At 44.1% G+C, this 14,867-nt stretch overlaps 1 protein-coding gene across 3 annotated transcripts in view; it reads right to left on the bottom strand.

Moving 5' to 3' along the window:
- Positions 1-14,867, bottom strand: part of ArfGAP1 (ADP-ribosylation factor GTPase-activating protein 1) — a 99,041-nt gene that overhangs the window by 54,473 nt on the left and 29,701 nt on the right. For 2 of the 3 annotated variants that reach the window (XM_084579455.1, XM_084579457.1), the window contains exons 7-10: positions 10,106-10,220; positions 8,496-8,552; positions 4,501-4,566; positions 1,846-1,905 (exon numbers count right to left, since the gene is read on the bottom strand). In XM_084579455.1, the coding sequence (XP_084435581.1) occupies positions 1,846-1,905; positions 4,501-4,566; positions 8,496-8,552; positions 10,106-10,220 (298 nt within the window). The remainder of the gene's footprint in view (positions 1-1,845; positions 1,906-4,500; positions 4,567-8,495; positions 8,553-10,105; positions 10,221-14,867) is intronic. The other variant, XM_084579456.1, reaches the window with a different exon arrangement.

Raw genomic sequence — 14,867 nt, 5'->3', positions numbered from 1 at the left:
ATAGGCCTGGCTACAGCCAGGGAGTGCGCTCGGTGCCGGCACAGTTCCAGTAAGCTCGCTTCATCCGGCGCTGCAGGTGCTGCGAACATGTCTGATTACATGATGCGGCTGAAGCCGAACTATTTTCGCCGTTGCGTTGAACAGCGCAACACGAAAACTAGCTGCAATGATAGGACGGGCAGCAGCTGCGGTAAGCGTGCGTTTGTTGTTGCGCCGTTGGGCGATACTCGAACATTGTATAAGCGTGCTGTCGACTAGGATTGCACCATATATAATGCTTTTTTTTTTTTGTTGCTACTGAAACGAGCTTTAGTGTGTATTGTTAAAGCGGGCCAGCTCTTGCACTTTTCGACTCGCACAAATGTGCTGACTTTGTTTTCGCTGTTGACGTACTTGACAACAAATTTCCTAGCGCCGTTTCTTTTTTTTTTTTTGGAACTGCTGGTTGCTCAAATGCGTACGGTAAGTGTTCAAGGTGTTTTACATTGTTCGAGTAATCAATAACATTTTAAATCGAGCTCTCAAGTTCCCTGAAACAATGTGTACACAGCAACACAGCCAGCGCCGGCCTAGCATACCGAGCTTGACCTCATGATGGGCCCACCCAATTACGGACAACAGCGGCGTTTACTTGGAGGGCAGTCCCGATGGTGCTCGTTTTCTTGTAAAAACTGCCATTTGCGCTCCTTACTGCCATTTCTAAGTATGATAGTCTTCTTCAGAGGGCAAAGAAACTATAAAATGCCACACAACTCCTTTTTTGCAAAAAAACGTTTCAGCTTACCTTTAACAACCAAAAATTCAATGACAGCTAAAAATAGTGAAAGGATGACGTTAATTGTTGCCTCATTGATGTCATCCTTTCAAAGTTTTTAGCTCTGATTGAATTTTTGGTTGCTAATCGTTGCCTCATTTATGAATTTTTTACCTGCTTTTATCGTTTGCCTCATAGAAGTTTTTGGCGTGTTATTTGTTGGCGTATTTTATTTTTGATCCGTCTTCACCTTTTATGAGTTTTGCCTCGTTAATTGTTGGTTTTTCATTGCCATTTTTCACTTGTCATTTTGCCTTGAGTTTTTTGCCAGACGCTCATTTTGTGGCCTAGCCGTTTACTTCCCGTTTTCTGCGGGAAAATAAAAAAACATACGGCTACTGAGATTGCCATGTCTACCTTGTAGGTGTGCTTGCGCATCGATGCCCTTCTGTCAAAATGCAGATCAAATATGTTCAAAATAAAGTTGAAAGTTCAGCACAGCTGTGTGTGCGTCTCTCGTCCTTTTGTCCTCATCTGCCAGCGCTGCGACAACCACCAACGAGCCTAGCAGCATACCCTACATAAGTTCGCACTTGAACGAAATGGAGGCCATGATCCTGAAGTCCGCACTCTCAAAACATGTTCAGAGAACACTGGACCACTTCTTCCAGCTGCGAGAATTCAATTGGCCCATATTTGTGGCCACTTTTTAAAACTCAAGATATAGCAAAATAACAGACCTAGCACAGCAATTTCTGATTGGCTTTGTTAAAACTAGGCTGGACTGTAGATAAATTTATTTAATAACGGCAGAGTGGCTTTCAAATCATACTTCTCCCAAGTATGTGCGTATAAATGGCACAGCTCGATCAATTTTATTTCTTTCTCGTGTGTGGTCATTAGCACTTGGCCCCAGTCCTGCATGCAGGAAGCCCATAACACAATTGACAAAACAGCACATAAAACGGAGCAGCCCATACAAGTGCAGAGCGACGTTAGAGGTGCACAAAAATCGAGCGAAAATTAGCAGAGTGCCTCTATGAAATGGAGGCCTCCACAAACGGCGAGTGCCTTGAAACAAGCAAACCCACCTTGGTGCTGATGGTGGTCACCTGGGTCTGCAGGTCCCCTATGAGAGTGCCATCTTTCACCTGATGTGCGTGTGCATGCACCAATACATACCACATGCAGACACCACCCGTTGCGTGGTGGGGGGGGAGGGGCAGGAACAGGAACCCAACATAAGAAAAAAGGAGAAAGAAAAAAAGACCAAGGGCCAGGAAAAACAAAACATTAAATAAAACTGAGATGCCAGGCCCACACTTACTACGCCAGAGCATGAAAATAAAACATAATGACAGCCCACAGGAGCACTGCATGTTGTGGAGTGCAAGCTATAAGCATGTGGGGACAGTTTTTTCAAGCACATTTGCACTCTACAGGCGTATTCCAAACGGGGATTTGGAACAGCTCTCATGAAGGAGCAAGCAAGATGCTTAATCTAAGTCCTGGTGGTCCAATCAAACTCATGATGTAAATCCAAATATGCTCAAATGGCTTTGTGGAACAAGAAATACTCGAGAGTCGCTGCAAGAATATGCCATAGCTGTGCAGAACTCCACCTCCTACACTGTGAATACAATATTCTAATTAGTGTGAAATTCACATCTCGTATCAGCGTCCACTTTGAAGTGACCTAACTGTAGCAAGCATTTTGCTTATCTGAGCAAAAACCTGTAAGCTTTCCAAATTGGAAGGAAGAAGTACCTCCAAAGAGCTGCACTAAAATCAAGGAGCACTGATACAGAAGCACCAGGGAGGCAAAGAACTGCTTTTACGTTAATTACGATTGAAAAGTTACCTATGTGTTCCTACTTACTGTGGCAATACTATACAGTACCAGAAAGAGATACAGTAGAACCCCTTTATAGTAAAGTGACTGGGACCAGCAAAAAATCTTTACTATATCAGAGTCTTTATTATATCAATTGTTGGTGATATATGGTGCTGAAGATGCTGTTTGGTAGGTTTTTTTTTTTTTTTTTTTTTTTTTTTTTTTTTTTTTTTCCAAAAAGTTTGCCACAAGGCATAAGTTGAGAAAGGGGGAATGGGATGCAGGAAATAGAAAGTTAAAAGAAGGTGTGAAGTCCAGTTGCACTTAGGTATTCGCAGAGGTTGGCGGTGTAGTGGTTGTCTATTATCCACTTCTCGTAATCACAATCGCGGTTCCACCGCAGGCCCACCTTCATGAGTAGCAGTTGTCTAACTGGAGCCGTTGCTGGACACGTCCACAACAAGTGACGCACATCACAGATCTCAGGTGCAGTGTCACAGTGAGGGCACCTGTCTGGTAGTTAAATGGCCACTTACTAAACACGTCTTGTTGCTTTATGAAAAAAAACTCTGATATAGCTTCCATTTCTCTCTTATCTCTTCATGCAATTTTTTTTCTATAAAAATTTTTTACATCTAGTGGAAGTACCTCTTAACTATGAGGACAACGTGGCTACGAATACAACCAAGTTTGATTTCATGTGAAAATCAAAGCCTTGGATGAACACGGTGTCACTTTTTGCTGTTCTTGTTTTTAAAAGGCAATAAATGATAAATGCACAAGGCAGTCCAGTGCTGTAACACCCCATGCTGCACCTCCACTTCCTGCCTCTGCTGCCTCATGCTTTGTGCTGCACAGTACTGTGAATATTCGCCCATTTCTTCCCTTTCCTTATTTCCTGCTGCACTTTTACTCTCCCTTACTTTTTGAACAGACTGCGCCGCATCCTTTCCATGTTTTTAGACAGCTTTACTTTTTTTTTTTCCCTACACGCTGCATGCTTTCCCTCAGGCTCCAAGGCCTCCGTAAAGTAGGCTTCTCCAGAATGCTGCTAAGCCTGGTGAAGCCACTTAAAAGGACACTCGGTGTAATTTTTCTGTTCTCAAATACAAAAATATATTTTCCTCGCAATTATAGGCAGTGCATGGGCGGCGTGGGAGTCATCACAGCGGCCAGGTGCACTTTACTGTAGCCTATTTTTACCAAATAAAGAACAAGATGAACTGGGACTTCAATTTCACTTTACTATATTGGAGTTTTTACTATATCCAAGTTTACTATAGCGGGGTTCTACTGTAATCACAAAGAAGAGACTGAATTGACACAAGCATAACAAAGTGTCTTATTGAGTCAGCCACAATACCTAAAAAAAAAAAAAAAAGAAATAGAAGTCACTTAGCTGGAAAGACAAGAAAAGGTGAGATGACTACAGCTGAACACGCAAGAATGGCAGTTTCTTCTAAGTGCATCAGCCTGCAACCACAGCCTGCCAATGCACCCACCCCCCCTCTTTGGTTGGTACAGCTCACCACAACAAAGTAATATATGACAACACCATCAGCTCTGAGGGGAGTTGGAATTTTGTTCAAGTAATGTGGAAAACGGTGGTGCATGTGCTACAGGCAAGCAGAAAGATGCCTGGATGGAAGCTGTGCAATGCCCACTTATACGACAGAAAAAAAATCTTATCACAGCTTTGTAGCACATGATTCCCTTTGGGCCCCGGCTGTGTCATTTCCCAGGGCAGAAACACAGCACCCGACTTGGTCAGGCAGGCCCTGCTTCGAGAAGGCACCCAGCAAATCACGTAGCTATGTGCACTGCACATGCCAACAACCCAGCTACAATCATATGCTGAACAAAAACAAGGGTGCAGTGATGGCAGTGAGGGAGGGGCATTTGCTGCACTGACCTTTTCGCTGACAGCCCCCGATATCTCGGCAGCCTTCTGAGCGGCTATGCTGCCAATCTTCACAGCCTGCAATTCAAAGAATGCATAACTGATCAAGCCTGCACAAGTGAGACCAATTTCTCACAGGTGTCTCTCGAAAACAATACAGTCGAACCCGGTTATATCGAACCCGAATATATCGAATTTTGGTTATATCGAACTCGCGGAATATCCCCTTGAAAATCCCATGTAAAAGTATAGGAAAGCCGCGTCATATATCGAACTCAATTTCACCTGTCGTTCGATATATCGAACTCCGCACCACGCACTGGAAAGTGTGCCTTCCCCAATGACGATCGCATCACCCTTGGCCGTTTGCCGCGTGACGTTTTCAAGCCACGCGCGGAAGGAATGAGAGGGGACAGTTCTGGACAGCGCCGCGCCTATTCCCCAAAGGCGCGCACATCTGCAGTTATCGTTTCCCGCGCGCCAACACATGACGTTTGCAAGCCATGTGCGTGGGTGTGCCCATTCTTTTGCCGAGCTATCTCTCTCCTTCAGCACACACTACGGATGCGCCAAGCCAGCTCAGCCCGTTTTCAGACAGACGTTGGACGCTTTCTCCAGCGTGTGTTGCGAACCCTCTGCGCGAGGCGGCTGACGTGGCTATGGCGCCTGCGGATGTTAAGAAGCGGCAGCTCTCTCTGTTTTTCTTTCTTATTTTTTATATTTTTTTTTGCGAGAGTCATCCTTTTTTATCGTTGTGCTGTACGCGCGACGTAGCGTAAGATATGGCGGCTGCGGACGTTAAGAAGCGGCAGGCTTTCTTTTTTTTTTTTTTTTGGCGGGAGCCGTTTATCTTTGCATGTATGAATCAACAGAAGCACGCGATCTGATGGTGCGATCATGACGCCCGCCCCAAGCGCGGCGCGATAAATCGAACCAGGCTTGTGAAATCAAGCCATCACGGGCACTCTGCCAAGTTCACTCCCCGCCACCGGAGGAGCTATAAAAAGATAAACGCGCCCTGAGGTTATCGCTGCGCAGCATCTTGGCACGCTGCCAAGAAATGAGCTGTGGATGCGACGACCGAAACGGAGTGACACGTGCCATCCACATGCAAGCGAAAACACTCGCGATTTCTGTCACAGCGACACAGAAACCTTGTATTGAGCTGTCGCGGTAGCTCGAGCGGCAAGAGGGATGCAGTTCCAACAAGTTTGAAATCTTTCGCTCAGTCGCTGTCGCTCGTCGCTGAGATCGCTCAATCGCTTGCATGTGAGCGAGCTGGTCTTAAAGCATTTTTTTTTTTTTTTTTTTCAAATTCTCGGGTGCGAAAGTGAAGGGTGGGTTCATTATGCGAGTGGGTTGATTACGCCACACATGCGGTACCGTTTTTTTGGCATCGTAAGTGCCGTCAGAAGCCGATTTTTGTATATCGAATTATCGATATATCGAACTATTTCGCGATCGCCTTCGAGTTCTGATATATCTGGGTTCGACTGTATATCAATAATAGACGTAGAGATGAGCCCCGGTTTAACAGCATGCGAGGATGATGGCAACAATGATTCCTGTTTATTGCTTGACTCAAGGTACAGTTGACTCAAGCATGGAGTATCACTGTTTTATATGAATAATTTTAAAACAAGTTAACACATCTGCTTTTCCACAGGCACCAAATGCACTACTAAAAACACAATTAGGCAATGTAGTCATTCGCATCACTAAATGCATTTTCTTTTTCATTCCCAACTCGCTCTGTGGTTCAAGTCATTATGAGCTTGCGAAAACTTTTCACATTACAGTTACTTATTTAAGAATTATGTATATATACGAGCCTTTGACATGACAGTGACAAACCCCTATTCTCCAAAAAATCCATCATCGGTGCCATCGGCTTTGTGAGCAAAAAATCATGGGCATGGCGACACAGGTCGGTGGGCTGTGTCGCCATGTCATAAGAACACATGTGATGGCCGAATTGACAGGAGCTGTCAACACATTTAAGGTGGAAATCAAATCCATCAGAGCCAGACACATTCATATGGATTGGTTAACGTAAGGCTTCACATCTATGTCAGACGATCTTTCACATATAGTATGGCAGGTTATGACTGCGTGCTAATTACCGTATTTACTCACATAATGCTCGCACTCGCGTAATGCTCGCACCCCCAACAGTGGGGGTAAAAAATTGGATTTTTTTTTTCCTCGCCTAATCATCGCACCACAAATATTACCACCGTGAGAGTCGTCTGCTAGTAGTGACAAGCGCCATCTTTGGAGCTCTACTGAACCTAGTTGGCCTCGTTGTGTGCATGAGCTACCAGGCGGCGATAGCATACTTGGGTAGACCATCATCATCATCAGTTATGCACGTTTTCTTTTTTTTTTGACCTCCATGATGCTCGCAGTCATTGCCATTTTGCGAAATGTCTCCGCGTCTTGTCGTTATTGTTCCTTAGTTCCGTCTGTGTTGCTTGCTTTGTTCCACCGTCTACCATGTTCTTTGTGCCGCATCGCGATGGGGCGGTACGCAAGTTATACAGCTGCTTTTAAGCTGAAAGCTTTCGAGTAGGCGCTACAGCATAGCAACTGCGCTGCCAGCTGGCACTTCGGCGTCAACGAGTTCTGCGTAGTGCGCTACTGGAGACAGCGATTTCAGTGTCGACAAGGACTGAGATCAAGTCTCTGATCAAGGGTAGAACCGTATGGTCTGCTGTGAGCATTATACCACGGAACGCGGGCAGTGATGATGAAGCTTCATGCGGTAAATAAAGTGCTTTTGGCCTCCCCGTACTTTTATAACAAGGGTAAGTTCTGCTTGAAAGTAATGTTTTGGTAATATTTACAATAGCTGACCTAAGAATCCCAATTCACACCTATTTAAATTTACTTTTAGCACTCTAAAACATTTGCTCGAAAATTCTCCCCGCATAATTATCGCACCCCCACAATTTAGCATCCATTCTGCATAATAAAAGTGCGAGCATCATGCGACTAAATACGATAGTCCTGGTTACCCAAAACCAAGACTGAAATAAAAGCAGAAGTGCTAGCACCCACTTTGCATTTGGCTTAACCCTACTAAATCGCCCATCATTTTTTTTTCCAGGTTCCTGCTTCACATAAAGTAAACAGTAGAACCCTGCTGATAAATTTCCAGTTCATATGATTTCCTGTCGCATATGTTCAAAATCGCAGGCAGTAAAAAATCTTCCACAGAGTTATTTCTCTCAGTTAATATGTTCCCAATAACACAATTTCCCAGTTGCTACGTTGGAAACTTGGCAAATTGTGGTTGTATATAATGTTTTGCGATCAACCGGACATGTATTAATGAGCACTCGCGACATAAAAAACTGATCCGCGGCGCTCACTTGCTTTCCTGCAGTGCTTAGGTGCAAAGGGTAAAGCATTAAGAAAGCCAACGAGCCAACCTACAAGGCGCCTGTTTCCGCCGAAACATGATTTCGTGAGGAGAAACACAGTGGCTTCTTGTGGTGCCTCGCAGGCATAGGGGTAAACCATTAGCTTGCAAACAAGTGGGCTGGGTCTGGGGGACGCAGTATGAGCAAAAACACAGCAACTGTAAAACAATACGATGGGGTAAAGGAGGATTCTGAAGCAACCAGGGAAGCGATCCCAGCCGGATTTGTTATTACAATCCAAATATTGACTGAATTAGGCAAGCACTAAAAAAGGAGCTGTTCATACTCGATACGTTAATGTACACACTAATGCTGTGAAAGTCTCTCAATTCTAAATGACTTCATAACCCATTCAACAGTTGCATTTTTCAAAATCAGGCAGTTTTGTTTATACATTTTCCCGGATAACATGTTTCTTTCCTGCATCATTAAATAATGTATCAACGAGGTTCTACTGTATTAGTGAAACAAACATCTGAAAGTAATTCACATAAATAAATGCCACGAAACAAATGCAGGCAAAAATTTTTAGCCTGGCCAAAAGCAGCTCGTAAGGTACAAAATGGGCTGGTTAACACTCACGTTTTCGGATGCCTTTGATGCTACCTTTGTTGCCCCTGCTGCAAAGGTAGCAAATCCCTGAAAAGAAAAAAGAAAAGACTGCGTCAGATACCGACAAGGCATATTTTTACCAAGACCAAGTCTCCTTTAGCAGTGGCTGGATCTGCAGACATGCATAATGCCACTCTAGAACCACTGGGCTAACTATATCAGGGTTTTTACTATATCAGCTGTTCGTGATAACATGGCCTTAAAGATGCTGTTTGCTAATTAAATGGCTGCTCAATAAGCACATCTTGTTGCCTAATGAAAAGAACATTCTAAAATGCTTTCAATCTCTCTCTTATCTCCTCTATGTGCCATATAAATTTTTTTTTCTTTACACAACGCAGAAGTACCCTTAAGCATGAGGGCAACGTGGCTACGGATAAAACAGAGTTTGATTTCATGTGAAAACCAAAGCCTTGCATGAACAGGGCATCATCTTCCGCTGTTTCTGTCTTTTAAAAGGCAATAGATAAGAAATGCGTGCAGCAGTCAAGCGCGACAATACCGCCCATGCCGCACCTCCAGTTCTTGCCATCACTGATTCGTGCTTCATGCTGCACAGTGCAACAAAAGTTTGGCAGTTTCTTCCCGTCCCCCTTTCTCACTGCACTTTTACTCTGTGTTTCTTTCTGAACAGAGCACGCCACCTTCTTTCCATGTTTGTAGACAGCTTTACTATTTTTTCCTAGGTGCTGCATGCTTTCCCTCACGGCTCCAAGACATAAGTAAAGTTGGCTTCCCCTAAGTGCTGCTACGTCGGGAGGTAAACCTATTAGAAAAAAAAAAATCTCGTTTTTCTGTTTTTGAAAACAAAAATTTGTTTCTTAATCCTAGGTAGTGTGCGGCGATGTCATTTCATGGGAAGTCGCCGCCGCGGCCAGACGCACTTTACTGTAACTGACTATCACCAAAAATGCCTCTACTATAAGGGGGAAAATAAAGTCGTCTATGGAAGACGAACTGGGATTTATGTTTCACTTCACTATATCAGAGTTTACTATAGCGGGGTTCTACTACTACATTTATACGTTGTTTTTTCAAGCACAAAATATATTAAAATTGAAACAACAAAGGCACAAAATGATCTGACTGCTAAGTTCACCTAATTTTCGCAATTAGTACAAATCCTAATGCCATGTCTTTTGAGTGCACAGAACTTTGTTGTACCAATACCAGAAGGCCATCCACCGTCCTTTACATACAGCTGGACTAAGCCAAAATGAAGCCCAAAGGAGCTGCATGCTTCCCTGACAGTATTAATAACTTAATTAGGTGCTGACAAGCAGAAATTTTGTTTCCACACAACAATGGCCCATGCACAGTCACACTACCAGAACCCCTTCCATTTTACAAGTTAGGCTAGCAGGTTCCGACATGGCATCACGCCCACCCAACATTCTTACTCCTCATCCCGTCCCGGCTAGCTCAGTCGGTAGAGCTCTCTTTGCCAAATTATTTTTCCTGCTCACATCCCCTATGCCCTTCCCCTGAAAGGGTTGCTAACAGAAATGCTCTTCTGGTTGACACCCCTGTATTTTCCTACCTCCCCTCTCAGACTCCCTGTTGCATTTGGAATGACTTACCGAGCTGAAAGAAGACCAGGCACCGTCAAATAATTCCTGCGACTGGCTCCGTGGTGGCCCTGAGACCGTGTTGCCAAACCCACTGTAGCGGCCACCTTGGCTAGGCGGCACATCGCTGCACACAAGCAGGCATTCATAGCACCCCTGTAGAACTCAAAGGAAATTCTGCTATCCCACAATCTTATATACTTCCCACTTACTAACATACAATAGCAAAAGGAAATTAATTCCTCAAGCATCTGCTCCCCAAGTGTAAAGTGATCTCTCAATGGCAAGGTCACGGAACTTCTTCCTCTTCACAGGTTGTATGTCAGTGAATTATAAATAGAGCTTCCGGTGAAACAGTGTCTCTGGATGCAACCTAAAGGTAGCACGCACCCACTGAAGGCAAGGAATAATTACCGTTAAATAGTGGGAGCATTGCCATACCACAGCATTTTATGTTGCCTCTTTGCTCATACATGGCTGTTTTCACAGCTTATAACCAAAAACATCACATAATACAACCTAAAAAAGGAACACACCCAAACGAAATATGTGAATTTATTTTATTGTTGTCAATTGCATAAAATAAAAAGAATACAGAAAAAAAAAAGTCACACAAAGTGGATTTAAACCACTGTTTTGGCATTCAGAAATGCAGTGTTAGTCCACTGCAGCACACAAGTAATGAGAAGAGTGGGCTTTAGTTGTTGCGCTCTTCCTCGTTTTAACAATATTTCTGCTATTTGTCGCCAGGTCACGCTGCTCAGAGGACACTACTGTTGAGAAGACGGAATCATGCATTCCCCAAGGAAACTGAAAACTCAACCCCTCAGTAAGGCACTTTGGTGAAGCTATTTCACAGTTCGACCCCACAGTTACTACGGCTTGCTCAGTGCAGAAAGCTGGCTCTTCAACTGCAGAGTTGCAGTCGGATTATCAAGTTAGAAATGCAACACGAAGTGTTACAAATGTGATCTGTGGACGCATGCTATGACCAGGCACCTGTGACAAACACAAGCAGCTTCTATTTTCATCGTTTTAGCATTTCTTGCGCTTTGCAATTGATTGTGCACTCATCATCATCAGCATCAGCCAGACTATACCCACTGCAGGGCGAAGACCTCTCCCATATTCCTCCAATTAACCCAGTCCTGTACTAGCTGCATCCACTTGACCCCTGCGAACTTCTTAACCTCATCCGCCCACCTAACTTTCTGCCGCCCCCTGCTACGCTTACCTTCCCTTGGAATCCAATTGGTTACTCTTAACATTTTCCTGTCCGCACCTATTCCCATCGTTAGCCTGCTAACGATGGTTTTACGATTTGAATTTTCCCATTTTGGAAGTGCTTCTGGACAAGTGGCGGCCGCCAGTGGGAAATAGGACCCTTCTTTCAGTTTTGCCCTTGATTTTAATCTTTTCATCTTGCTGCGCGCGTCGAGACGGTTTCCGGTGTCAGGTGATCGCTGCTCCTTGTGCGCATCATGGCGTCGATGTCGCACGCTGGTGCCCCTCAGAAACTGCGCGTTTCTGCGGATATCAACGCATCGGAAAGCTCGTTTTTGGATACCGACAGAAGCAGTGACGATTCTGAAGATGACTTCAGCTCATCAGACTTCAGTAGTGACGACGTAACTGCATCAAATCAACCAGGAACATCAACGGCCATGCCCCGGTAAGTGTCGGACAATCCGAGAAGTTGCACTTTTGCTGCATGCTAATAGAAAGAGGTCAGAATGATCTGAAAGTCATAACTGTTATCTGCAGGGTCTCAACGTCATTTGGGCGGGACTACTTGCTGCTGACAGTGCAGAGAGTCGTGTTTTCGGCCAAGAGAAAGCCAGAGGTCCACCTCGACGTTGCGCGCCGGAGTTCCACTCGGCGCTACTCAAGAGCTGTTCGCGCAGTGCACGATCGTCACTAGGAGGAACATTTTCTTTCGTAACTTCATTACTATTGTATCTAGACAGTTAAAATTTACTACATTGTTAGACCGGTCCCAGGCATACAAAACTTATATTACAGGTTTAAAAAAATTTTTTTTTTTTGAAGAAAGTTTGATGCTTTTGTGCGTTTATTTTTCAGTACACTTTTTTGTCATTGTCTTCATTTTTTTTAAATTCTTGAATAAAGACTTTTATTTCGTCTATTTTCATTGTAAAGAGAATTTCCTCCTCTACAATTTGATACCAAACACTCCTATACCACACATGACACGGCCCAAAAACCACTACTTTTCCCGCGAACAGGAAAGTGTTAGAGACCATCAGTTATCCTCTCTTCGCACTGCACGTCCTGCCTATGCCTATTACTTCTTAATTTCGACTAGAATATCAGAAACTCGAGTTATTTCTCTGACCCACTCTGCACGCTTCATATCTCTTAACGTTACACCTACCATTTTTCGTTCCATGGCCCTCTTATTCACTCACCATTCTCTGAAGGTTGCCTCCAAAACCATGAATTACCTTTTCCTAAAGCACACTTTTACATAGTTTTAGCAAAGAATCTGTGAAGTCTGGCCAATCAGACTGTCCAATATTAAATGGCAATCTCGCATAATGTAACATGTTCATATCAGTGCTTAATATTCACTCTGCTGTCTGATAAAAGTATCCCTGATAAAAACTGTGAATTTGATGTGATAAATGACCGGTCTCACAGGTAGGTCATCTAAATGGAAAGAACAGCGCAGAAAAAAAATGGAGAAAGAAAAATACGATTGAAATGTTTTGTGTTCTATGATATGTCCATTCCTTTTGTTTGCTGTTTTATCGAAATTTGATACAGTCGAACTCGGATATATCGAACCCAGATAATTCGAATTTTGGTTATATCGAACTCACGGAATATCCTTTTGAAAATCCCATGTAAAAGTATAGGAAAGCTGCGTTGTATATCGAACTCAGTTTCACTGGTCGTTCGATATATCGAACTTCGCACCACACATTGGACGGTGCGCTTTCGCCAAAGACGATCGCATCATCGGCCGTTTGCCGCGTGACGTTTTCAAGCCACGTGTGGAAGGAATGAGAGGGCACAGTTCGGCGACGGCTTGTCTAGGGCAGTGCCGCGCCCTTTTCCCAAAGGTGCCCGCATCTGCGGTGAGCGCGACAGCACGTGACGTTTGCAGCCCATGCCAATGCAGCCGCAGTGTTCAGGAGGAGAAAAAACGCGATAGAGCCAAGCGCAAGGATGTGCCCACTCTTCTGCTGAGCTTTATTTCTCCTGGTCTTCGTTCACAGCAGCATGCATTACGCATGCACAGACAAGCCAGCTCAGCCCAGACGCTTTCTCCAGTGTGTGTTGTGAACGCTCTGCACACTGCGGCTGATGTGCGATGTGCATCCATGGCACGTCTCGTGTCGTCGTGCTGCATGTGCGCAGCTGTAGACGCAGAAGCGGCAGCTTTTTTTTTTCGATCGTCGTCCATTCTTACATCTATGAATCAACGAAAGCACACGGTCAGCTGCGATCATGACACCGACTTTTAGCATTGTTTTCTTCAAACGGCATTTGCAGCTATCACGCTTCCAATGATTTTGTGGCAGTGGACTACACCCGCCCCAAGCGCGGCCTGATAAATAAAACCAGGCTTGTGCAATCAAGCCATCACGGGCACTCTGCCAAGTTCGCTCCCTGTCACCGCTGGACCTTTCAAAGTATAGTCAAAAGATAAACACATTGTGACGTTATCATTGCGTAGCATCTTTCTGCGCTGCCAATAAATGAGCTGTGTATGCGACGGTCAAAACGGGGGGACGCGCCTCCGAACGCTTATTATTATTTATTTTTTTATTGTCGGGGGCTAAAGTTGGGGGATGGGTTCATTATGAGACTGGATTGATTACGCGACAAACACAGTATCATTTTTCACGATCACGAGCGGCGTCTCAAGCCAATTTCTGTATATCGAATTATCTATTTGTCGAACTATTTCGCGATCCCTTTCAAGTTTGACATATCCTGATTCGACTGTATTCTTGACAGACAACGTGCTGATCCAGTCTGCTTTCAGATAAAAAAAACTCAAGTGCCTCCTAAAATACTGAGACACTCACTAAGAAAGGTATAAATTTATGGCATTTTTCAATTTTGGAGCGGACACCATAGAAAAAAAGTGTGTTGCCGTGTTATTTTGTGCCTTTTATTTTAGCCTTCTGAAAGTCTTGGCTGCTATAAGTGTGAGGCATCCAACCTGGTGAGATGAAAAAATTGGGAGATGTTTTATTCGTGCCAATGTGTGGGGGAGCCATGTTCAATATTCAATAGGCGAAGCAGAAGGGTTGGCAGATATTCTAAAGTCTGCATCCCTTTCCCCATAGAATAGGGAAAGGGATACAGCCTTTAATAGAAGTAAAAAGGATGCAGCAAACACACATAGGCAGCTGAAGCTCCCCCTTAAATCAAAAGTCTCAACTGCTAGGGTGTAAAAAGATCAGAGCAGGCCATGTCCTCTATCTGGCACAACACCAATCTGCTACTCAATGCTACTCAAAAATATGTTATAAAAGTGATCAATAGCCAAATTCGTCACTCAGCATCCTTGGCAGCAGATCATCAAACACACAAGGAAAAGCAATACAATTAGAAAGACACTAAGAATGTCTTTCCACATTTTCCAACTTTCCAACTGCAAACTCAAGATTGTCAAGATCACCCATTGAATCAACCTGGCAGAGTCCGGTGCCTGAAAGCTGTTTCCAAAACATTTTATGAAAAATAGATTCACTCCGAGACAGAAGATGTGTTGCTATTATCTGCTATACGCTGGCAT

Source organism: Amblyomma maculatum, chromosome 9, assembly GCF_055883805.1.
Source record: "Amblyomma maculatum isolate TAMU_Amacu chromosome 9, ASM5588380v1, whole genome shotgun sequence".
Taxonomy (NCBI): Eukaryota; Metazoa; Arthropoda; class Arachnida; order Ixodida; family Ixodidae; genus Amblyomma; species Amblyomma maculatum.
Note: the sequence above shows the minus strand (reverse complement) of the source record. Positions and strands in the feature narration are given on the sequence as shown.